The sequence below is a fragment of the Dipodomys spectabilis genome, unplaced genomic scaffold (genome assembly GCF_019054845.1).
Source record: "Dipodomys spectabilis isolate Male_0828 unplaced genomic scaffold, ASM1905484v1 ptg000288l, whole genome shotgun sequence".
Taxonomy (NCBI): domain Eukaryota; kingdom Metazoa; phylum Chordata; class Mammalia; order Rodentia; family Heteromyidae; genus Dipodomys; species Dipodomys spectabilis.
The window spans coordinates 2,652,334-2,677,907 of record NW_024870965.1 but is presented as its reverse complement, the minus strand read 5'-3'; the positions used below and the strand labels follow the sequence as shown (position 1 = coordinate 2,677,907).

General features: G+C 47.4%; 1 protein-coding gene across 4 annotated transcripts; it reads left to right on the top strand.

Moving 5' to 3' along the window:
- The first annotated feature begins 1,233 nt into the window (after window positions 1–1,233).
- On the top strand, window positions 1,234–21,383 carry Lhx9 (LIM homeobox 9). Of its 4 annotated transcripts, none has more exons than XM_042701259.1 (6): window positions 1,234–1,283; window positions 6,300–6,418; window positions 8,308–8,510; window positions 9,781–10,136; window positions 16,005–16,207; window positions 20,667–21,383. In XM_042701259.1, the coding sequence occupies exons 1-6, from the start codon at window positions 1,256–1,258 to the stop codon at window positions 20,721–20,723; spliced, it is 966 nt and encodes a 321-aa protein (XP_042557193.1). In that variant the 5' UTR covers window positions 1,234–1,255; the 3' UTR covers window positions 20,724–21,383. The 4 variants fall into 4 exon arrangements, with proteins under 4 accessions (XP_042557193.1, XP_042557191.1, XP_042557192.1 ...); XM_042701257.1 differs by lacking the exon at window positions 20,667–21,383 and adding an exon at window positions 17,700–17,957; XM_042701258.1 differs by lacking the exon at window positions 1,234–1,283 and having other exon boundaries at window positions 6,245–6,418.
- Window positions 21,384–25,574: the final 4,191 nt, after the last annotated feature.

Here is a 25,574-nt window from a genome sequence, read left to right as displayed (position 1 = left end):
CGCGCGCGCCCCCCGCCCGCCCGCGGGGACTGAGCCGCGCCCCCGCCCGCCGCCCCGGGCCGCGCGGCCAGCCCGTCCCCGGGAGGAGCGGCGGGTAGATCTCTGCGCCCGAGGCCCCGGCGGCGGCGCCTCCATTCTCCCTCCGGCGGCCCGGCGGGAACCTGGGAGCAGGTAACGCCCCCCCCCCCCCCCCGCGCCCCGTTCGGAGTCGCGCTGCTCTCCCCGCCCCCCACCCCGGACGGGGGCTCGAGCGCGCGGGGGGGGGGTCTCACCCTCCATCTCTGGAGGGGCCGCAGGGGACGAGATGCGCGGGACCCCGCCCCCCCACCCGCCCTGGAGCGCGCCCGGCCTGGGCACGCGTGGAAGGTTAGGGATGGGAAGGCGTTGCGGGGGGGGGGGGGCGGGCCGTGCGGGCTCAGCCGGGGTTCCCGCCGGAGCCGCCTCCCCGGCACCCGCCAGACAGGCAGCAGCTGGCGGCGGCGTGGTTTAGGTACCAGCTCCAGAAAGGCGAAGGCTGGGGAGGGGAGGGGGGGTGGGGAGGTGCGGGAAGGGGAGGTGCGGGAGGGGGGAGCCGGGGCGCGCGGCGGGGCGGCAGAGCCCCCCCCCCCCCCGCGCCAGCCGCGAGATGCTCCGGGCTTTACGAGCCCTCCATTAACACCTCTCCCCACCCCGGAGAGGCGGCCGGGCTGCGCGCACCCTCCCCGCGTCCCGGGCACCGGGCCCGGCGCGCCCTCCGCTCTCCTCCTGGTGAAACAGAAAAGCGTACACGGAAAATTAAAACGAGAGAGAGAGAGAGAGAGAGAGAGAGAGAGAGAGAGAGAGAGAGAGAGAGAGCATTTTCACCCAGCAGTTGGTTTCTTTGGATGCACAGAGAGATCCTCTTCCGATCGCCGACGCTGGCCCGCACCCCTGGACGACGCCCCCCCCAGCCCGCCCTCGAGGACAGCGGAAATCTTGGGGGGACACCTCTGACACCGGGGCGTCGAGGTAAGCTTCCCCCGATGGACACCGGCTTCGTCCCGGCAGCTTTCCGTCCCCGGAGCGCGCTGGGACCGCTAGGCTGTCCCGGGGACGGCTCCAGAGCCTGGACGAGGGAAGCCGGGGTCCCCAGGCCGCCCCGGGGAGGGGAGCGATCGCCTGCACGGGGTAGCGGGAGGGAGGGGGCCCCGGGCCGCGCGCCCTGGCCGGCTGACGCCCGCTTTCCTTCGGCCAGGGCGAGCCGCCGGGACCGCGCGAGCCGCCGCTTGCTCCGAGGATGCTGAACGGCACCACCCTCGAGGCAGGTGAGTGGGGGTCCGGCCCGCGCCCCGCGCCCCTGCCCTGGGCCCGCGTGCAACGCGCGTGTCTGCACCCGCGTGCGCGCCACGAAGCCGGGGCATTTGTCTTCCAAATGGAACGCGTGCAATGAATGACACACTCGCCCGCCACGCTGGCTTTTTGTTTGTTTCTTTTCTTTGAATGTTTTCCCCAGGGTCTCCGGCTAGAGGTCACGGTGTCATTGAGCTCCGTGGACGACCCCTTGGGCGGAGCTGCTGGGGGCGTCGCTCGGCTGCAAGCCCTCCGGGAAGACGCCCTTTGCACCCCTAGCCGGGCTTTCCCGGACATCGGGTTCACCCCACCGGGTCCATGGTTGTTCCCTCTTCATCCCGCGCAGCCCTTTTCGGGCGGGATCTGAGACAATGCTCTCTTTGGGGAGTGGGGGGCACGCGGGATGGTGCCGCCGATCTCGCGTGCAAAGCTGCGGGGTTCAGAAGCCCGCGCTCTTCTGCCCTTGGCGGCAGCCCTGTTCCCGTGGAAAACTAGGGGCCAAGAAGGAGGTGGGCTGCTGCCCAGGGGGTTTCCTGTGGGTAGGGACGGTGTGGCGGCGCGCCGGGGCCTTGAGGAGCGCGCGGGTCCGCCGAGCCTGCACCTGCAGAAGGTGCGGGCCTGCGGGGGTCCCGGGCGGGGTTCCGTGCCTCGAGCGGCTGGGCTCGCTTGCATCTGCCTGGAGTCGAGGCAGCCCAGCCCGCAGCTGCTCGGCTGAGTGTGCAGAAGCTGTGCTTCCGAGACCACCGGCCACCGGCAACCCAGCTTAGCCAGGACGCCCAAGGCCGGGTGAGGACACTCTACGCGCTTGTACCCCTCCTCCCAAACAAGGCTGAGCTTTTTGCCGTCCTTGGGGGTGCTCCCCCACAGTGCCAGAAGCTGGACACGACTCCCAAGAGTCGCCCCATTTCCACCCTAAGGTAGCTCTTCTTTTCCTGCACACATTCAGGGGCGCAGGATCATGGCCTGCCGAATTCAGATCCACAAATACCTCGAATCACCTGTGCTCTTTCCCCGCCAGGCGAAAACCCCACCGGTTCCCTGGATGAAGCCGGGCAAGCCCTTGAGGAAGCCCAGCGTCCACTCCATGCTTCCCTCCTTCCCTCTAGGGCCCTTTATCCAAGTGGCACTGTCAAGCCTAAACAAGGTCCCTACCGTGAGGTCCCCTGACCTCCATGGAGATTGTATTACTTGTAACTCTAAATGCCAAAGTGTGTCTCACCGCAGTCTCCTCTGCCTTCCCGAAGTAGCTAGCCAAGGGTGGGTGCTGGGAGGCTGGAGAGCTATCAAGCGACCAGGGCCTTGCTGGTGTCCAATTGTGCTGATGAATGACAGCACCAGGCCAGAGATCTGCCCCACCATGCCAAAGGGTGCTTTGAATTTGGAGAGGAAACTTGATATTCTGTGGTGGATTGTGCACCAGACAGAGCCCTCGTCTCCGACACCTGCCCCCCCTCACCCCTGCACCTGCCCTGCTGAGCAGCAACTTGTTCCTAGCGACTAACAAATCTAACGCTGTAACTTTTATACAAGACTCGCTGGCCATTCGGCCTAGAGCTGGGAGAAGAGAGGACATTTCCTGCCCCAGCCCCTTCTCCGGAGCACTGGCCAGAAGCAAAGCTTCTGAGAAACAGCCTTTATTGGAAGCGTTAGCATCTCTCAAAAGGGAAGTGGTAGGAGAAGGGATTCTAAGCAGTCACTAGGAGCTCCTAGACAATAAGGTTAGGACACTCCAGGTCACCCTCCTAATGCTTAGTAATACTTAGGTCATCTCACACCCCCCCCTCAGTTCTTGAGGCACTGTGAGGGGAGGCTGGGCTGGATCTATTGGGAGGCATGTCTGTAGAGCTGACTAAGACCTCTCAAACCCCAGCCCTCCCTCCCTCCCTCCCTCCACCCTGGGCAGTTTTCTACAGACTTCCTGTGTTCACTGAGCGGGGAAAGCATCCTGCCAGTTTCTCTTCTTTGTGAGAAATAGTAAATCTTTCTGGGCCCAGGAACTTACAACCTGAGTTTTATAAGAGCAGTCAGAGCTCCAGTTCAAGGCAGAAAGCTAATGTTCTGCCTGTACCTGATATTTTAGTTTTTAAAAATGTGTGTGTGATAGATGAATCAATGAATGAGTGAATGGTTGGAAGGCTTACAGGACTTCCCTAACAACTCTTTACAAAGTTCTGCTTTTTTCTCTCTCTCAAGAGTTGTTATGCTGTCCTTCATACAATCTCCAAAGTTCCATCTCTTCTAAGCAAGGAGTGGTATTTGCGAGTTCCTCTTGACTATTCTGAGCGTGAAGTCTAAGAACTAAACCCAACCCCAGACATCCTTATTTTGGGAGTAGGGAAAAGATGTAGCAGAGAAACTGGACAAGGTGAGCTGAGGTTCTTGAGTTAGTGCTGGGAGTTTCCTTTCGATTAACTTACAGTGTTCTTCTTGCAGAAGGCTCAGCGTCTCCTCAGGCTCAAAGTCAGCCGAGCTGCTGGTGTGTGGGAAGGCAGTCTGCCCCGTTCTTTGTGAGAGGACCTGCTGTCTCTGAAAGGGCTGGGGCCTCAACTCCTCCAAGGGGTCCTCCGAGTGCACACGTGGCTTTGAAAAGCTCATTGATTTCTATCCAAATGGGCTAATTACATTACTTACAGTAAATAGCTGTCCTGCTGTCAGGTACCTCAGCCCAGGAGAGGGGTGGGGCTTGGATTCAGCTTCATGCACTTGATTGGCTTCTTTTTACCCCCCTTTCCTTTGCAAGCAAACATTTTAACGAGCTATATTCCGGCACCCAAAGGACCTTAAAAGCATCCCGTCTGCAAATAGCATTATATGTGATCTGACCCAAAAAAGGGGGGGGGGTGTATGTGGCAGAGGTCTGTTTGGCGTTCGTGGGAGACAGGTGGTGAGGGCCGTGCAGAGAGGAAGTCCGGGGAGTCACCATTCATCGTATTCTGCGTCCCCCTTCAGCCTCAGGCTCCTCTTTTTTTTCTTTCCTTCTCCTCTTCTTCCCCCTTTCTTCCCTCGCTTCTTCGCTCCCCACGTCTTTCTAGAGTTGGCTACAATTGCTCGTCGGGCTCCCCCGGGCGGAGGGAAGCGGGTCTGCTGCCCAGCGGCTCCTCGGAGTCCTTCAGGGGACCCCTCGCCCAGAAGCTTTGGGGCAGATCGGTGGGGAGACCGGGGGACGGGGTGGGGAGGGCGAGGGGGCCTTGGCTGGCGTGGGGCCGGCCCGGCTGCGGGCTGCGGGTTAAAGCTCCGCCGGGTCTGGTGGCCACGCCCGGGTCTGGCCCCCGGGGGACCGCGTGGGACTGAATCCCAGCAGAGCACTGTGGACATTTTTAATGGGGGCGCCGTGGAACAATCCCGCCCCTGGCGAGCACCGGCTCCGCCGTCCCGCGTGTCACCTCTCCCCTGCCGCTCTCTGTCCCCCTCCCCTAAAGTGTGCTGCGGGCGGGTGCCGCGGGTGGCGTGGGGGACGCGGGTGTGGGGGGACGCCCAGGTTTACCAGCTCCTCGTCCTGCAGCCTTGGGGCCAGGGCCTCGCGCGCTCCCAGCGCCGCCCGCGCCAAGCTCGCCCGAGTCCCGAATCCCGGCCTCACGTGGACAGGTTTCCCACGGGGACCCCCAGATCTGCAGCGCGGCATCCCCAGACTCGACCTGGCTAGGAGATCACAGAGCCCCCCAACCTTCCTTCCAGACCGGCTAACCAACCCGAGTCTGCAAGACCACGCCCTGTCCTCCCCCTCCTAGGCTTCCCATTCCCCCCCCCCCCATAATCCCTGGAAAGATTAGGTCCTGCCAACCCCCCCCCCCCCTTTATTTTACACCGCAGAGGACGCGGCTCCGGGGCGAGGCCGGGCTGCAGGACGCACCGTCCCGAGACAGGAAGGATGGGGGTGGGGGGCGGGAAGGTTGACCCGGGAACCAGAAGGAAACCCAAAGTTTGGGGCTGGTCGTGTTCTTGTTGGGGGGGGGAGAGGCGGGGAGAGAAGGCTGAGTCCAGGTCTGATCATAACCTCGGGGGTGTGGGCCAATAAGGGTTTCCCTTGCGCCTCCCCCACCCCACCCCGTACCCCCTTTAAAACACTGCTGAGAACTCTTCCGAGGTGTGTGTGTGTGTGTGTGTGTGTGTGTGTGTGTTCAGGCGCACACGGGCGTGCGAGGGGGAGAGGTAGGCACCCTCCCTCCCTCTCTCTTCCCCTCCCTCCCCCCACCCCTTTGTAATGTTTGTCCCAGCTTGCCCGTCGCCAGGGGGTTGAGAGGAGTATGACAGGTCTTTGTTGTCTGAATAAAAATCCGTGGCAGCTCCGGGGAGAGAACTCCTCCTACTAAATTATCAAAAATGGGCTGGCTTTAGTCTCTTAACAAATTGGACACAGCTCGGGCAGGAGCCAGTCCCCAACCCCACCGACAGGCACTGGGAACGCGCCCGCAGCCCGGGACCGCTGAAAACACCACTTCGGTTGCCTTCCCCCCTTTTCTTTCCTTCTTTGTGTTCAAAACTATTTTCTTTCTTCCGCAGATCTTGTTTTCCTCCTCTGTCCCCCCCCCCGCCCCCAGTTGTTTCCCATTAGTAACTCGATCTCCCCACGCGGTGAGATTCCGTTCCTTTTCGCCTCTCTTACTTTTTCCCCGTCGGCCCGCGTTGGTTTGTGTTCTCCCCTTCGGGCCACCGAGGGAGTGTTTTTTTTTTTGTTTTTTTTTTTTTCTCCTTCCCCCCCTTCTCCATCTTTTTTTTTTTTCTTCTTGAGGAAACTGTCCTTTTCTCCCCCCACTCCACAAGTACATCTCTGCCCTCGCGGTCTGTCCTCTTTTTTCCTCGCCCTGACTCTGGTCTTCCGTCTCCAAGCATCGCTGCGCTTCTCCGCGCGCGCGTGTGCGCGCGCGCGCGGCCCTCTACGATCCTTTTTTGGGGGGACCCCTTTCCTGCGGATGAGCGGAGTCTCCGACGTGTGTTTATGGAAATAGTGGGGTGCCGAGCTGAAGACAACTCGTGTCCTTTCCGCCCCCCAGCCATGCTTTTCCACGGCATCTCCGGAGGCCACATCCAAGGGATCATGGAGGAGATGGAGCGCAGATCCAAGACCGAGGCCCGTCTGGCCAAAGGCGCTCAGCTCAACGGCCGGGACGCGGTAAGCAAGGGCGGGTCTCCGCGCGCCCCGGGCGCGCTCCGGGAGCCGGGGCTTCCATTCCCGGGCCCGGGGAGATTGCGGCCGGCGGCTCCCAGGGCGCCCGCGGTGGAGGACGTGAGCGGGGGCTGCTCGCCCGAGCACTGGGGCCGGCGGGGCGATGGAAAGGCGCAAGGCTCCCTTTCGGACTGGAAGTGTCTAAGCTCCAGAAACCCCAAGCTCTCCTTCGCTCACGCGGGAAGAGCCCCAGGCGGTACTGGGGTGGGGAGGCGAAGAGGAGAGGACTGCCCGCCGCGGGTCCCCCAACTTCAGTCCCGGGGCTCCGGGCTAGAGCTGCAGCCCCGAAGGCAGGATGGGCTGGGCGCCGGGAATTACGAGGAGGAAGGCCGGCTGGGCGCGCAGGCGTCCGAACCCAGCCGGAGCGGGGTGACGTTAGACTCTGGGCCCAGAAATGACCCCATTCGGTGCGTCCCGCTACGCAGGGATCCTCATCCCAAACGCGGGCGCTTTTAGTTTCTGACATCCTGACTCTCAGTTCCTTTGTGGACGTGAAACTGCCTTGACTTTCCACCGGGGGAGGGTGTCGCGTGTGTGTGTGTGTGTGTGTGTGTGTGTGTGTGTGTGTGTGTGTGCGCGCGCGCGCGCGCGCGTGTGCATGGTGTTCATTTTTTTAAATGCCCAGGAGCAGCCTCCAAAGCAAGAACTTCCTAACCTTAAAACGAAATAGCCACCCGCCCGTGTGACCGCTGCTCATCGTAATAAAAGTCTGGTCCTCTTTAATATATATATATATATATATATGTACATTAGTCATCGAAGTATTCCTCTATTTACGAACGGGGGGGGGGGCGGGGGACTGCAGAAGTCTCCGGAAATTATTCCAAACAGCGCTGTCTGTAGATCTGCCTCTGGGAAGGAAGGAAACGCAGCTCAAACCGACCCCGGTGAGCGCACTTAGAAGCCGAACAGGCGAGAGTTTAGGATAGCACCCCGCTAGCCAACGGGGCGAATTTAGGGAGGCCTGTGGACATTTGCACAGCTCTAATCCCGCCAATCCCAACCCGAATTCGGCTAGTCGGGAGGAAAAGGTCCCGCGATTCACTTCTTCCCTTCGTGGGTAACAATCTGGAAAAAAAAAAAAAAGTAAACGGCCACAAGAAACCCAGCGCTAGGTGACATTTGCCATCGTTGGATCCAGGTGGGAACCGTCCATTTGAGCATCAAACATGTTCAGGACAAAGATCTGTGTGTGTGGGTGTGTATGTGCCGCGGAGACCGGGAAGCTGGCTTGATCCTTGATTCACAGCCGCCCTTGAAAATTAGGAGCCTGCCCAGTTCACCCCCCAGCCCACCAATCCAGACCCAATCGTGAGCACAGGTACAACAGCGGCTCCTGGGCTTTTGATGCCCACGCCAGTCTGCAGGCGCGTGGAGAAACGCCACGGGAAGATCGTTTGCGTCCGGAGAAGGCAGACATTCCACATTGCTTTCTGCTTCCCACGAACGATTCCTCCTGTTTTCTTTTGTGCATGCGATTTTAGGCTGTATCTTAGACACACACACACACACACACACAGAGAGACAGAGAAATAAAACCACTACCCCACCATGTTCATCTAATTCTTCTAACTGAGGGACGCACACTGACTTGTAATCATTTTTGTTTCCCAAGCGAGATTGGGGGCAGCTGCGATGTCTTCAAGTTCACAGTGTCTGCAAGATCGAGAGGCAGGACTGGGCAAAAAGAGGAGTGTGTGTTGAGTGTGTGTGTGTGTGTGTGTGTGTGTAAAAGGGGGACGATGCAGAGCAGAAATTGCAAATGTTTGCCCCCCAAACTCCCTTTGCGCGCTGCCGGGAGGAGAGTCAGCCGGGGCCGTGTGCTTGCCTTGCAGGGGATGCCCCCGCTCAGCCCCGAGAAGCCGGCCCTGTGCGCCGGTTGCGGGGGTAAGATCTCCGACCGCTACTACCTGCTGGCCGTGGATAAGCAGTGGCACCTCAGGTGCTTGAAGTGTTGTGAATGTAAGCTGGCGCTGGAGTCCGAGCTCACCTGCTTCGCCAAGGACGGTAGCATTTACTGCAAGGAGGATTACTACAGGTACTGCCCTGGGCCCGCTCCCCTCAGTGGGGGACACAGTGCCCCACGTCCCGTCCTCCTCTCCCTTCTGTCTCCCTAGATACACGTTTTTGTCCCTTTACTCTGCACGCGCCGCAGAACTGTAATCCCAGGGATTCACAGGCGAGGATGGGTCCTAGGGGGAAGGTAAACCCAAGGTCTGGCGCGGGGAATCAGCGAAAAACCATTTGCTCCCAGTGTTCCCCAGCCCGGTTTTGAGAACCCGGAGAAATTGGGGTACACGCACAGGGATCGTTCTCCGCTGACCAAGACGAGAGCGGGTTATTGTTAAATTTTCCGCTTACTACAAACTGGGCGGACTTGTCTTGGGACCCCACTGGGCTCGTGGTAGCTGTGGTTGTAAGCAAGGTTATAAGTGACTGGAAAAGGAACCGAAGCCGGGGTGCAACTTCAGTCCACGCGGAAGTCCCCCAGCTTCCTTTACAGCAAGAGAGACCCGAGCTAGAGAGCACGCAGGGCCCAAGGCGCGCTCATGGATTCTGGTGAATCTCTGCATTGGGAACGATCAGGGAGTTCACAGGTGACCTAGCTTTATTCCTGGAAGTAGCAAGGGAAATACTTTAAAAACACGATTTCCTGCATGGAGTTATGTTTCTGGGGCTCTCTGTATGTTTTCAAATCCGTGCCCACAGCACATAATCTCGCCGTCATTCGTGGAATAAGACCGAAGCGGTTCACCCAGCATTGGGAGCGCACGTTCTTTCTTTCCATAGTGTTCTGAATTTGTGCTTCAATTTTCTTTTCTTTTTGCCATTCCTGGAGCTTGAACTCAGGGCCTGGGTGCTGTCTCTGAGCTTGATTAGCTCCAGGCTGGTACTCTACCCACTTGAGCCACATCTCCACTTCGGGCTTTCTTCGGGGACTAGTTCATTGAAGATCAGAGTCTCAAGGACTTTCATGCCCTGGCTGACTTTGAACCTCAGTCCACAGAGCTAAGTGGCCAGGATTACAGGCTTGAGCCACCAGGGCCTGGCTGGTTCTTTGTAAAAATCTTCACGCTGCATGGCAAGTAGGTGCAGGTAGTTCTCTGTTCCGCCGGCTTTAACGGGAATCGTTGTCCTAGTACGCCAGAGAGCGGATAAGATGGATGTGGGTGTGGGTGTCTGGTCCCCTTGGAGCCTTCTTAGGCCTCAACCTTTGGTTATTGCAAACCAATCTCAGGTGCTGCGGATTGTATTCATCCGCCCTTGCTTGCATCCACTGGCGCCCTGACTTTCCTGTTTGCTTCCAGAAGGTTCTCTGTGCAGAGATGTGCCCGCTGCCACCTTGGCATCTCTGCGTCGGAGATGGTCATGCGCGCCCGAGACTCGGTCTACCACCTAAGCTGCTTCACCTGCTCCACCTGCAACAAGACGCTGACCACGGGCGACCACTTCGGCATGAAGGACAGCCTGGTGTACTGCCGCGCGCACTTCGAGAGCCTCCTGCATGGGGAGTACCCGCCGCCGCTGAGCTACACCGAGCTGGCGGCCAAGAGCGGCGGCCTGGCCCTGCCCTACTTCAACGGCACGGGCACCGTGCAGAAGGGGCGGCCCCGCAAGCGGAAGAGCCCCGCGCTCGGAGTGGACATCGTCAATTACAACTCAGGTGGGTCGCACCCCTCACCTGTCCCCAGGACGCCCAGGTCTCCGCCCCCGGGGTCTATGCCCCCCCTCAGGTGGGGACTTTGCCCCCCACCCCCAGAAGGGCCAGGGGAAGGAAAGAGGGAAGGCGGCAAGAGGAAGGTAGCACTTGCTGTTCGACTGTGTGGCAAAAAAGGGCAACCCCCCCCCCCAAAAAAATCCATAGAAGCCAGGGCCCTCCATAGTGTCTTCCTGGAAACGGACAGAGCCAGATCTGTGCGCCTCTCAGTTAATGAGCCCGTTGGTTTCTGGCTCCCAGGGAGAGCAAAACAGCCCTAGGGCAATTCCTTTTGTGGAAGCCAAATTATAGATCCTAGCTGGGAGGTTTCAAAACAAAACAAAAACAACAACAAAAACCCAACCCACAGAACTTCAGAGCCCAACCCATCTGTCTAGAGCTAGGGGGCTGTGTTCCTCCAGCCCAGAGTTAATCAGCAACACAATTGGCAAGAGGGTGCTACAGCAGAATTCCCTGCAGCCCTTCGGCGTGGACATCTCCCTCCTCTCCCCGTGGGGACTGAGCCTCTCGGGTGGGTCCTGGGGTCTACCGTCACCCACGAAAGGACTCAGAAAGAAAAAAACCTGGCAACAGGCTCAGCACACTCTCCCTTCCTCGCTTTGGGACACACCCCCTCTTGATCCGTGTTGGGAGCCCGTGTCCTTTGCTCGTCCTGCAGCTGAAGCCCAGAGGCTCTGCAGACCATAACCTCACATTATGTAAGTGGGACATTACATAACGTGCAGTGGATGGAAGTTCTGGAGAGCTTTCAGTCACTGGGAAAAGAAAAGTCCCGGCTAACTTTCCCCAGCTCAAGATCCTACATGCTTCTTGTTCTGGGCCCAGACCTATCTTGGGAGGGTCTCAGCAAGCAGCACCTCCTTCTCTTCATTCTTGTGACAACTACCTTTTCATGATCACCAACACCCAACTAGTCTGCAGATCAAGCGTGGGTACCCACAGCGCACAGCACGCCCCTTCCTCCCTGTCCTCACGCCTGGTATGGTGATGTAAATCGCTGCTCAAGGACCGGCATTCAGTCAAGTGACTCGCTAGAAGTATCCCAGGCAGAGTGAAAGCAGGGTGCAATCCTGCGCTGCCCGGGTGCCCGCTCCCATCCTCCCCTCACTAAAAACCACAAACCCCTTCTGGTTGGGCACCACGGTGGCCGCGCTGGGAGAGGAGGAATGAATCCTAGCGAGGCTGCCTTAGCTTCTCTGTCTTCCTGCCAGGCAGGGTTAGTGAATCAAGACAAAAGGCAAGGGGCTGCAAAACAGGCTCTGGGGTAGGTGTGAGGGCAGCGGGCAGCCCGGGTTTTGCCAATGCAGGGCAGCCGCAGTGGCCCTCACTTCCTCTTCCCCCTGCTCTGGGCAGTGGCTTTTGTTAGGGGCCACTCTGCCCAGTGCCTCAGTTGTATCCTTTGTTGTGTGGTCCCTGTAGCAGGAAAAGCAGGGCACTAATGGGTCTTTAGTCATAGACGCTGACGTTGGAGTCTAGACCCACTCACCAGGATCTTAATGTGGGGGGGGGGGATTAACTGGGCTGGGGCAGGGGGGGAGAATGTTCTTTGGAAAAGAGATTCCCTTTGCCAGATAAGTGAAGAAGCCTGGCGATTTCTAGGTAAACTATGAGCAAGCCTGCCTTCTGCTTGTTTGTTTAATCTAATTAGCTAAATTTGATTTTTTTTTTTTTTGCACTGGATCTTTCTGTTAGAAAGTTCCAGGGAGCTTTAAGAATAATAAATTTAGTTTCTCTTCTCTGAAGAGAATTAGAGCACAAATTCATTTCTTAGAAAGGATGAAAATCTCCTCTGGTGCTACTTCGACCTTTAGCTTGCAAACAAGTCGAGAAGAACAAGTCAGAGAGAAAGCTGATGTCTTGATCTTGAAAGAAGGAAAAGTTGCTGGCTTCCCCCAAACCTTCTCCCCCTTCCCCCAACACCCATTCCATTCTTTCTAGACTTTTCCCTCAGATAGGAGAAAACAATACATATTTCTTTAAGATTAGGTGGAAGTTATCTCAAGGAATTGGCTTAAAGATGCCTAGCCAGAAATCCCTCCCCCCCACACCCATTAAAAAATTCTTTATGACTTGAATCCCAGTTTGTTTCACAACTTTAGACAGAAACCCTTCAGCAAGTTAGGCACATGTTAAAATGTCAAAAGTCAAACAGGCCCACAGTTTTAGCTCATCATCTTAGCCTTCTTTGGGGTTTATGTTGCCATTTCTGTTTTAATGTAAAGTCTCACAGAAGATAACATTGATGGGAACCAAAATATAATTTACCTAGGGGTGTTTTTAAAAGCATGTATGCAAAAGCATGTTTATGATTCAAAGACAATCAGAGAAGTAAACTTGGCCAGGGACTCTTAGAGCTGAATACAAGACAAATGTCATATAAGATTTCTGATTTATTTTGTACCTCTGTGTAAATGAATTTTCCAGATATTTTAGAGACATGGAAAGTTTACCTGAAATACTGAAATAAAGCCCTCCAGAACTGAGAAGATTTAGTCTAGGATAGACAAGTTCTACTTGAATAATTTATTAATTAAGAGACATTTATTTATTTATTGTGCCATTTCTCAATATCTCCTTTCCTTAGATTCTCTTTTCCCCCTGCCCCAAACTTCTGAGGCCTGTGGTTGTTAAATTGGCCTGGCACTGCCCTCTAGTGGTCTCTCAGGAGTCAGTTAATTCTCAGAAGGCTTATAAACCTTTAGAATAAATGATCATCTCTTAGTGACTGAAAATAAAATACATTGATCTTATAAACCTTAAAAGTGGCAGATATGTACTTATAGGTGGACATCTAAAGCAATGTTTTCCATGGGAAAATACCCCTAAAGCTTAGAAATAGGTGGTGGAGTGGGGGGCGGTCCAGTCATTTCCAAGTATATGGTAATGCATTTGTCATTAAATGAAGACAGCATGGAAGAAGGAACCAACTCACTCTGAGGAAGAAATAGGTTCTCTATTAAGTGGCATAATACAAGCACTAACTTAGCCTCATGAAAACCATATATAGCACTGTTTATTTAATAAAGACCTGACATTCTCTCTCCTTCCACACCTAATTGTATAATTTCACATGAAGACAAGAACCCTGGCAATTGTATTTAATACACTAAAATGCTCTGCTGAGTTTTAACTCGGTGATCATGGTCAAGGGAACATATTCAGGAAATCACTTCCATCAAATCTTACTGTGGATTTTTTAGAAAACAAAATCCATTGTAAAGACGAATGATTATATAGCTAAGTTGGGAGCCATCTTTCTTTCTGAGAAATCCTGCCGAGGAGTGGGAGGAGGGGGAATGAACAAAGGCATAATTTAAACATCAAGCTAAGGCTTCTCTCCCCATTGTGATATTCAATCTGATGTGCTGTTTGGGAGAAATCTCTCACATATGATAGAAAGGAGATCTGCCTTGAAGAAGACCCCAGTGCCTAGCACGTGGCTCTTGGACCTTTTCATTGTGGGCATGTGGGTATTCTGGTCGTGAAATATGGCTCCGTTTACTGGATGTAAGTGGTGTTTCATAGCCAGCCAGGAGATGAGGTCTTGCCCATTTCAGGATATAGAAGTGCAATTCTGCAGACTGTTTGAACTTGACCTAGTTCCACTGAGCTGAAATAGGATAAAATGTAAAGTGTATTCTGGTTAGCTCTGGAAATCCATTACCATTCTCATGGGTTTACAGACACTGAGGCTCAGGTAACTGACTTATATGCAATTTCAGGTAATTTGATTTTTGCATGAATAATTACTTGCAATTTTGTTGGTGAATAAAGAGTTTAAAATCTTGATTGAAAAGCATGCTGCAGGTGTCTCATGCCTGTAATCCTAGCTATGGAGGAGGTCAAGATTTGATGATTCTTATTTGAAGCCAGACCAGACAGTAAGTTCTGTGAGATTCTTATCCCCAGTTAACCAGCAAAAAAGCCAGAAATGGAGCTGTGACTCAAATGGTTGAGTACAAGCCTTGAGCCAGACAGTTCAGGGACAGAGCCCAGGTCCTGGGTTCAAGCCTCAGGGCCAGCACACACATACACAGATGCTCACACACAATTTTGATTGAATATGCATTGAGTTCAAGTCTTCTACTTTACTCAGGAGAGCCAAAGGAGAATGCAGTTCATCCTTTTATGTACCCCTTTGCCTCAAAGAACTTACCATCTGCTCTTTTGCCAAATGTGTGTCTTCCCACGTGTGTGTGTGTGTGTGTGTGTGTGTGTGTGTACAGAGGTATGTATGTGTGTGTGTTTATGAGACATGAGTCCATGCTTAGTTTTATTAGGGAGGATTTCTTGTTAAATGAGTTCCATATGAAGTTGATCTTTTGGTTGATGACTGCAAAACATAGATATGTATAATATTTGCTGAATATATATAAGATGTAGCTACTGAATATATAATAGTCCTCTATATCTATACCTCTATGTATATGATGATTTGCTGCATAGTCCACAAAAAAGTGATCCTAAGAAGACTGTAGGCACAAAACACGTTTAAAAAAGAGGATGGTAGTGCTATTCAGAGATGCTCTACTTTTCTTTGGAATCAAGGCTTTTCCTTGTCAAGCGATAGGATCCAGTTGATTTCAAGAAATACAGGAAAACAGTACAACCAGATATGACGTGTGTCAGATTCCAGATAAAATAAGGTCTGGACATGTAGAGGGCCATGAATTTGCCAAGTTGGCAGCTCTGTAAATCCTTTGCCAAGTGTTTTCACTTGGTAGTTGTATTTCCTTTGCAGAGCTCTGAGGGGTTGAGAAGTCTCCTGTTAAATGTGCGCTTCCCATCCTGGAAAGGAAGACTTTGTAGCTGAGCTCAAAGCTGACTTCCTTGGCCCTTGGTGCCAAGGCAGGCTTTAGAGGAGGAGAGAGGGTCTGCATTCTCTCTGTAACACCAGTCTATGCCACCGCTCGCTTCCTACTCCCACATTACCAGAGCAGAAGGGACTAAGATCTGAGCTTGCAAGTAAGGACTTTCACCCTCTAAGCTGTGGGGAGGGTGTCAGGTGTGGAGCCCAGGGAGGAGTAGGCTGGGCTCATCCTCTTCCAAAAATGTTCCTTAGAATAACTCCAGAGGAAAAGTACTTCCTTCCTCACGTAGCTAAGGCTGACGGATCAGAGTGGGAAAGACTCTCAGAGGTGATATTCTTACATGTACATGAGACTTGCAAATCAAACTATATATATATTCGAATACCTCTGCCTTTCCTAGACATTTTCTTCTTCCTGGTGGAGAAAGTTCTAGAAAGATGAGGAAATGTTAAAAAAAAAAAAGTAGTAACTGAGCCACTTCTTTCCTTGGTGAATCCCCAGGATTTATGCCTCATGATAAAAAGCAACCCAGTAACGCACACACGAGATAGTCTTGGAAGACACAGGAAGACTCGCTCTCTTTCACTATTGGAGCCCTCTCTCTAGCATACCCTTTTGCCACTTAGAGTTTGTATATCTTCCCCATCACTAAACCCAGGAGAAGAGGTATCTGGTAGATTTTGTAGTAGGTAAAGGGGTTGTGTGCACCTTTGCAGACTAGTTTGGTCAACTGGCAATTCTGTCTAGCTGACTGTCCTCCTCGGACTGACAGTTTCCTTTCTTTCTCTGCGTCTTCATGATCATAAGCAGCTTCCCACAGACAGCTTGCAAGAGTTTTCACTAAGCAGTTGTTTGTGTATTCTTGGCTTTTTTCAGGGGTGGGGTGGGGTGTGGTAGGAGACCAGGACTAGAACTTGGTCTCTGAGGCTTTGTGCTCATTGGCAGGCGCCTTCCCACCTGAGCCAGGCCTCTAACCCCAGTTTGTGCCCCCTTACTGCAACAGGTTGTAATGAGAACGAGGCAGACCACTTGGATCGGGACCAGCAGCCTTATGCCCCCTCACAGAAGACCAAGCGCATGCGCACCTCCTTTAAGCACCACCAGCTGCGGACCATGAAATCCTACTTTGCCATCAACCACAACCCAGACGCCAAGGACCTGAAGCAGCTCGCTCAGAAAACAGGCTTGACCAAAAGAGTTTTGCAGGTAAGACGCTTCCATCGTTGGCTGTGTGTGCATTTCCCTTCCCCATGCTAGTGCGCAGACCTCCTCCCCATGAGCTCTTCTGCTTCTGATTAGTGTTTTTTCCTAGTTTTCTCCTCACAGGATACACTGAGATTTGGCTGGGGTCCCTAGAGGCCCCTCTCCCCCCCAAAAAGAGAGCCAGGTTTTTGTTTCATTTCATATGAATTTTAAGACGCGGCCACTTTCTTCTCCCTGTAGATGGGGAGAAGGGTCTCTCTCCCACTGCTGTGCAATATCACACCAGTGAGATTGTGGGCATAGTTGTGGTTCTAGAGACTGCCATTCCCACTCGACTCAGCGCACCGCTCGGTGAGGGAGCCGGTGGTGCTGTCCCGCTATGGAAATGTCCTGCCACCTGTTCAGGTGTTAGGACCTTGCAAATTCAGGTGCATCTTTTTTTTTTTCTTCTTCTTCTTTTCCTCAACTCCTGAAAAGCCAAGTATTGTTAGTGTCTCAGTAACCAAGAGAAGCAAGCATTTTCCCCATTTGAACAAACAGAAATGAAAAGCGGGGTGCTAGTTCTGCTGTCCAGTTGCTTCTCCAAAGTCCCCATGGTAAGGCCTTGTGACTACACAATTCTTATAACGGGTTTCTGTGAGCTCCTCAGTGATAAATAGCAGGCATCCACAATTCTGCAGTAGCTGGGTACTGGTGGCTCATGCCTGTAATCCTAGCTACTCAGGCGGCCAAGATTTGGTGATTCTGATTTGAAGCCAGTAGTTTGCAGACAGTAAGTTCTGTGAGATTCTTATCTCCAATTGACTACCAAAAAGCTGGAAGTGGAGTTTTTGTGGCTCAAGCGTTAGAGCTCTGGGCTTGAGTCAAAGAGCTAAGAGATAATATGCCGCAGGTCCCAGTAATGGCACACGTGCGTGCACACGTGTGTACACAATATACATACACACAAATGGTGGGTTCATCCTGTTCGGGACCTGCAAAAGTTTTTTCTTTTCCCTCTCCCTCTGTGTGGAGTATTTCTTGTTAGACTCAGGAATAACCCCGCGTGGGTGATGTCTACTTCACCAAAGTGGCCCCGCATTTGAGATATACTTTCAGTGGCCCTGCTTTCCCGTATTCTCAAAAGACAGGGGTGGAGAAATAAGGGTAACCAGCACCTCACCCCTTCTCTGTGTGTCTCCTTTCCAGTCTCCCAAGTTGTACTTGTTGATGCTGGGGGTTAGAATATGTATACAGTTGAGAAAGAAAACAGATCTGTAGTATTACTTCCATTTCTTTGTTTAAAAAGAGTGAGAAAACCTTTCTCCTCCCAAGGGGGACAAGATATGTTTTTTTCTTTTCATTTAAAAGGAGAAATAGATAATTTGAAAAAAAAAAAAAAACAAAGTAGGAAAGAAAAAAAAAGGAAGACAGAAAAATCTTAAAAAAAAAAAAAAAAGAAAAGAAAAGAAAAAAAGAAAAATCGGTAAAGAAATCCACTGGGATTGGTTTGCAGGTTTGGTTCCAAAACGCACGAGCCAAATTCAGAAGGAACCTTTTGCGGCAGGAGAATGGGGGTGTCGATAAAGCCGATGGCTCCTCACTTCCGGCCCCGCCCTCGGCGGACAGCGGCGGTCTCACTCCACCGGGCACAGCGACCACTTTAACAGACCTGACTAACCCCACCCTAACTGTAGTGACAGCCGTGACCTCTTCCCTGGACAGCCACCAGCCGGGGAGTCCCCCCCAAACTACCTTAACCAACCTCTTCTAACATGGCTTTGCTTTCCTCTTCTTACTACTTACTATTATGATTCTAATTATTATTATTATTTTATTACAAGACTCCCCCCCCTTTTCACCCATAAGACATTTGGGGGATATAAATGACAGCTCGGTGTGTAGCATCTATAGCCACTTGGTAATGAGTTTAACAGTGTGGTCTCCTTTAAAGGAACATAAATTGTCTACTTGACTTGTTTTCTTTTCTTCTTTTCTTTTCTTTCCTTTTCTTTTTTTTTTAAACAACAACAACAAAAAACCTAATTAGATCTTTCAATCGGTAAGGGAAGTTTTTAATCATTCTAATATAAGTGCCTCTTAAAATTGTATGTTACTTATTTCCAGAGTCTCAAAGGAAAAAAAAATAAGAGTGGTTATTATAATGGGTGATTAATCATATTCCTGCTTAAATGATTAGGTGAATCATGAACTGGAATATTTGTTATTTTTTTAAAATCTTGAAATTGTATGTAATTGTTAAATTTTGAAAACTGCCCACTTAAGAGAATTTAAACTGAAAAAGAATATACTGAGTATTTTTCACCTGAACTGTTTATTCCAATGAGGAATGTGATTAAAGTACTAACAATAGCAAATTTTAATAGGTATGAACAATTGGGTGGGAAATCTTTCCTAGGAAGGTACAATCCCCTAAACTTTGGACTTAGCTATTTGGTTTTTAGCTTTTAAAAAAATACTTAAACTCCCTGAGTATGCATCAAAATTCTACCTAGAAGTTGAAATTCTTTTTGACCTTCTCATGCTAAAGAAAAACAAAACAACCCCAAAACCCAGTTCTGAGACCATTCTTTCTATGTTACTTTCTCTTCCCCCTCCCCGGGAAAATGGAAATAAGCAAAATATAATTTTTTAAGAAGTCAAAAATTGGTTAAAATTTTAATTAGTAGCTCTATTAATTGGCTTTGGTTGGCTTCAGCTGTTCCACAGTATTGTAACTGGCATTCTATTTATATAAATAACATGTCACCTCCCCCCCCTTCATAGACCAGTAAGAATACCTTGGTTTTCCTTTACTTCATTTTATTTTGGCACAGGTTGATTTATGTACCAAAAAACAAAAAGCATCTCTGACATTGAGATTTTGAAGTTATGAATCTTCAAGTAGATAAACTCAGAAGCCTCGTGGATGCTGATCTGAATATATTTCCTAGTTTACAGTAGCATTTTTTTCCTTTTAATTTAAGGTAAAATCTTAATGGTCTGGGCAGTGGTGAATGTTCAACTCTATGCTTCTGTTGTAGTTAAATACCAATTAGATTGTGGATTTCCTAAGATAATTAAAAAAAAAGAAGTCAAGATATACGTCTTGCTTTAGTGGATTGTTAAGAATAACTTTGCACAAATTCTCCACTTTATGTTGGACCCCTTAAATCTGCTCTGGTGGTCAAAGTGGCTATTTAATAGATTTTAAAGGTGTCCTTCTGGCTGTATAAATGTGTGGTTACATACTGACAGTTCACTGCCCACTTTAAAGTGCATTATTGTAACTTTTGCTCAGGGTCTTTAGAAAATTAGCACAGAAAGTAGCTTATTTTTTAAAAAAATAAAGAGGATGGAAGATAAGTTAACACTGTAACAGAAGAAAGGTGTGATTGCCATTATATATTTAGCAAGTATGGTTATCATCTTATATGGAGCTTAAATCTTGACTTTTCATATTTCTATTACATTTTGGGCATTTACCCACTAACCAGACCAAACAACTTGGTAAGGCTGAGATCTTATGAACACACTTTACAGGTAAATTATTGATACTTATAAATTTTGTTCTTTGACAGAACAATCTATGGTACTCTAGATCTACTTTATTAAGTAGACTAATTATAACTCAGTTCTCATATGTGCCTTATGATCTAACTTGGGAGTAAGTTTGTGAAAAATCAGGATCTATGTGTTGTTTGTTAAATTAACTGTTTTAAGCCCTTTTGACACCTCTCTAGTTTTGTACTGTTTTACCTCTTATTTCTGAAACCCTTTTTATGGTGTATCCTGTTAGAGAGGACAAACATGTCATAGAAAGCAGTTGTGCACTCTTTCAAATATAGTTGATAAATTCAATAATCTTATATATTGAGCTTCGTGTTTATAGTACAGTAAGTGGTCTAGCAAAAATTGTCCATGTTTCTTTGTTTATTGATAAAATTGCATTGTATAGAAACTATTGCCCCTAAATATTTATGGACCAAACAATTGTGATATATCCTATTAAATTTGTGTGAATAAACCACTTTGAATCTAAGGAGTTTTATTTCCCATCAGTTTTATTGAAGTTTTACCTGTACTAGTGTGTTTTCAATATCTATGTGTCTAAGCTATAAAAATAGTAGTGCAATTAGAAAAATATTCAAACATACAAAGAGACGTTAGATTTTCAAACTTCTGATTCATAAATGCACACATCATTGCATATGCAAGTGTAATTCAATCTCGAAATTACCTTTAAATATGTTTGCTTCTAATAAAAGTAATGCCCCACTGATTTACATCCATTCAATTTTTAGAATAAAAAGATAAATGAGCAGATAAAGTAATTGCATGAAAAGAAGCCTTAAATATGATTAAGAGTTAATGTCAGGTCTATTTAGCACAAATGGATATTTGTAAATCTAAATAGAAATTGAAGACCCCTACAAGCCAAGTTGCTCTGTAGTTAATAAATTGTCACTATGATTTCTTTCAGGGAGAACAAATCTTGGGGCATTACAGCCAAACATCCCGACGTTTGAAAATTCCCTAAAGTATTAAAAGAAGGGGAAAAGTTTGATCGGAAATCCACTGCAGTGAAGACAAAGACACTATTAGGTTATGATAATCATACATTTAAAAAAATTATTGAGCCAAAAGAGAGAGAGAGAGACAGAGAGAGAGAGAGAGAGAGAGAGAGAGAATGAGACTTAAATGTCATCTATTGAATGTTAACAAACTTTCTGTTCTTTATGATGTCTGACACAAATGAAGGCTTAAATTATGTGGCTTAAAAAAGGAATTAGATAAACCATGTATAAAACCAGAGCAACCTGGCAGTAATAGATCCACCCCTCATTTGGAGAACATTATTATTAAAAAAAACCCCACACATTTGTTAAGCACAATAGTTGTAAAATAAAGTTCACAAGCACTCTCCCTACCTGCCTGCTGATGTGTATTAGTCCTATCTGTTAATGGCATTTTCCACTTGTAAATTCAGAGAGAAGCTATCACTCATTTAAGAAGATAGAGTTCCAAACCCAGTAATTTTAGTATTATTGTCTACTATTTTCTTTGGAAACAGAAGCCTCTGCATGAACTTTTTACATGTGTCACTTCTAGTGTACATCTCTGTAATGATGGCTTATCTTTGCTGTTTCTTGTATAAAAAATAGCTTTCATTAATAAACATTTGATTTGACGCAAACATAGCTTTATGTTAAACACACATGGTTGAAGTTAATTTCGAACGCTGTCTTAAAGAGACAGCACCTCAAACAGCATACTGAGGTTCAATCCTGGTTAGTCTAGGGTGAAGTTACTTTCTTCCTTTATAACTTCTCATGACTTATTTTCATTTGTTGTATTCAATTTACACATCTTTAAAAAAATCACAAGTAAACCCAAATTACATAAAAGAAAACCTCAGAATAAATTACTGTGTAAAATTTTAGCAACTTTTTTAGATTATTTAGGGTAAAATCTATAGATCCTCTATGAGTTTACATATTCACTATGCAATGAAAAAATTTATTGAATATACAAATATATTCTGCACTATGAAAAGGTCCAATCTTTGTGTCGTTCAGTTACTGACAATATTACAAACACAGGAAGAAGTGAGAGGAAAAGCAAATACTTAGGAATAAGATTTTTTTGTTTGTTAATTGTTTAAGGGAATACTTGAAGAAAGACTTTTAAAAACTCTTCATATTTAGCTGTGTATCCAAAGCATATGTTAAACAAATTAACATAGAAAGTACTTTCCAGAAAAATTTTTCATTATGATGATGAAATTTTTTATTATATACAAACAAACCCTATGTAAATGATGTAAGTTTATGAATGACAGACATTAAATATTTCCCTTATGTATATGCTCAGAATTTTGAATGTTTTCTTCAATGCTTTCATTTCCTGATTACTAAAACAGAAATAAAGAAATGTAGAAAGGAGAGACAACATTTGCTACTAAAACAGAGAAGCAATACACCCTGGCAAGGAGACCATTCTGAGTGAGCATGAGATAATGTTTGTTTTCTAGCCACACGAGAGCTTAGGCCACAGTGAAGCTATATCTATGACTCTAGCAATGGAAATGGATTTTCCAATACATTTTCAACCAGCCTTTCAAATCGTAGTTCTGTAAGCTTTACCTTCTATTCCTGTTATGTCACCGATGGCAATTTCAGGGACATGTTTTGGACTCTTGCCTGGTTCTACAAACCTTTAACTAGTTGTCTGGTATGTGAAATACAGGAAGAGACTGAAGAGGGAAATTAGACATCTGAAAAAAATAATATAAATTTGAAACAGGCACTGTGTGTGTGTGTGTGTGTGTGTGTGTGTGTGTGAAGATAGGCAAAGAGTAGTAATTGAGTGAGGAGAGAGAAAAGAATGCACATGAGGGAGAGTTGGAAGATTTATCCCACTTTCCGATGAAACACAACTGTCAGCCTGGGTGACTGAAAATTTGTTTGGCATAGAACAGAAGAAATGTGAGCTTTTTTAGATGAGTGCACTATATTTTGGCTTCTACCTCCCAGATGTTTAGGCTAGTTTCACTTCTCGTAAATTAATTATGGGCACAAATAAATAGGTTTTCAGAGAGTTAGTATCTGAAAGCTTCGGTTGACAAAAACTATTCTAATGATGATAGACTTTTTTGATACTCAAATAAGAGTAAGGCTTCATAACCAAAGTAAATACTCTCAAATCACCTTGGTGATTTTCATTACCTGAAAAATAAATAGCTTTACTTAATGAAATCTCAGTGGACTCTATTGTACATTCTTTGGAGTGAAAGCATTTTCTTTAAAAAAAAAAAAAAAAAAGGAACCTGATAGTATTATGCCATTTTCTACTGTAGTGCACCTGTGAAGGTCATTGTGGTAGAGGGTGTTAAACGTGGGATATTCTGAAGTAGAAACTTGGACTCATGTTATTCTAGCACTTAAAGAGAATTTTAGGAATGGTAACCGTTGTCCTAAACACCTAGTTTTGTATAGAATTTTGTTACTCCATTTTTTAAAAGCATGTTACAAAGTTAGCTCTACTTGTAGAAAAATGGTGTACTTGAGACAGGTTAGTCTCTAGATATCAGGGGAAGAGAAGAAAAGTAACATTTAGTCCAAATGACTAAAATGCCATTGTATTTTCTTTGAGACCGTAAATATCCATGAAGTCTGGGTTGGTCATGTGGATCTCTTTTCTATTCTTCGCAATAGGGAATCAATTCAGAAGATAAAAATTATTTAAAAAATATGCCCCTCTGATGCGCAATTGTTTCCTTTATAGTTTGATTTTAAGCCTTTAAAAATCATACCTCCTTTGCCATCTTATAGCGTTTTGTTTTCAAAATAATACTATGATTCTTCTTATTTTGAAAATAGAATTCTAAATTAAACATATTTTGAATGGCACCTGGGAAAATTTTTCCATTTTATTTTATCCAGTTTCATAGCAAGGATCAAAACACAACGTTCAGACCATGCATGGTACCTCCCGAGGCTCTGAACAGTAATGTAAGTAGCAACATGATTGCCACTCTTCTTTTTTTCCCCAGTCTGTTGCAAAATAGATACTTTTAAATCAAACAAAGCTTCCCAGTTTGCCACCTTTCTCTGTGAATATTAATATAATTATGCCCTCCCTCCCATGTATCTCCTCTTGGATTATTAATTTTTGCTTCTTTGCATTCCATTTTATCTCGTGCTGAATGACACAAAGCAGGCAAGAATAAAAATCCAGATAGAAGATTCCCAGTATGCATTGCTCTGTACTGTCCCCTGCCCATATTAGAATTGTCAGGAATGTTTCTTTCCTTTGGAACTTTCTGTTTACATACTGCATGATCTTATAAATTATTCTGATGAGTAACTGGATACCTTTTATGGTTATTTGACAATAAAATTTGCTACAAATAAGATGCTCTGGTCTCTGTTGCCTTATATGTGGGTAATATTATAATTTTATATAAGTATAATAGTCATATGAGTATATTCTTTGGATGCTTTCATAATGAACCAGCAAATATTAATCTCTGAGGATATTTAAATTTTTATAACTAATATACAAAGAAGAAGACATTGAAAGGTGAGATTACCTTCAGTTCATCATCTTCGTTCTGCTGCTTTTCCTTCTCCAAAACAGCAAAAATCAGGATGGGTTATCAAGCTGTATAACGTTGGCATCCAATGTTTTTGACGGCTTGGATTGCTTAAAGTTATATTTATTATCCAGTAAACTTTAATACTGTAGAATAAACGGTCTTTATAAAATGTGGGGTTTTTTTTGGTTTTGGTTTTTGGAAAAAGCACAAAGGCCTGAGAGGATTCCAAGCTGCCAAAGCTGTCTGCCTTCTGCAAACAAGTGTCGTGTTTTTCAACTGGGCACAGGTGGCTTCCTCCTATAATCCTAGTCACTCAAGAGGCTGAGCTCTGAGGGTCTTGCTTCAAAGCCAGCCAGACAAATCCCAGAAACTCTTTTAGATGCAACATTTGAAGCATTTTATCAGACTAGCCTAGAACCTGTAGGGGAAATGTAAAGATCTATTTTTTTAAAAAAAGCTTCAAAATGTGATGAGGTAACTAAGTGATGGTGTTTTTCTGTGATATAGAGACGGCTTTTTTGTAATAAACACAGATAGCTGCTCATGAGCTGAGCATGTCTGACTCTCCTGCATATTTTAATATAGCCAATGCTTTTGATGTAGTGTTTTTGTCTTAAATTTCACATTAGGAGCTTGTTGCAATTGTGTTATTTTCTTGCTGAAACCCATCAAACCAGCTTAATTAAAATTAATTTAATAAAAATCAAAACAAAAAGGGCAAAATAGTGGCCTTTAAAAAAAAAAGAGACCTGGCCTCCTTCCCTTCAGCTCTGCTCCCTTTAGCTTTCCTGCTAAGGCAGCACTAATCTATCCTGGTTCCTAGCTAAGGCAGTAGTAATCCATCCAGGCTCACTAAAACTGCTCTTTTTTTTTTTTTTTTTTTTTTTTCAGTTTGGTTACAACATTTGGTTTTCTAATAACTTTGTTGCTGTTTGGAACTACTTTGTTCCCCTACATTTGTATCTCAATAAAAAGGAATTTGTTGTTGTTGGACTGAGTTGTTTATTAGAAGGACAGTAGAAAAGCACTTTTTTCACAATTCCAAAAGAATTGTTTTTTAATTTTTATGGTTATTATATGGAGGGGTTACAATTATATAAGTCTGGTAAAGAGTACATTTCCTTTTGGACAATGTTACTCCTTCCCTTGCTCTCTCCCAGTTTAAGACTATTTTGTTTTAAACGGAGTGTTATTCATCAGTGGCTAGATTTCAGTGAATTTGTTAGGTGATGCAAAATATAAATATATGGATTTGTGCCTGAATTGGACACATAAACAACCACCATGTCA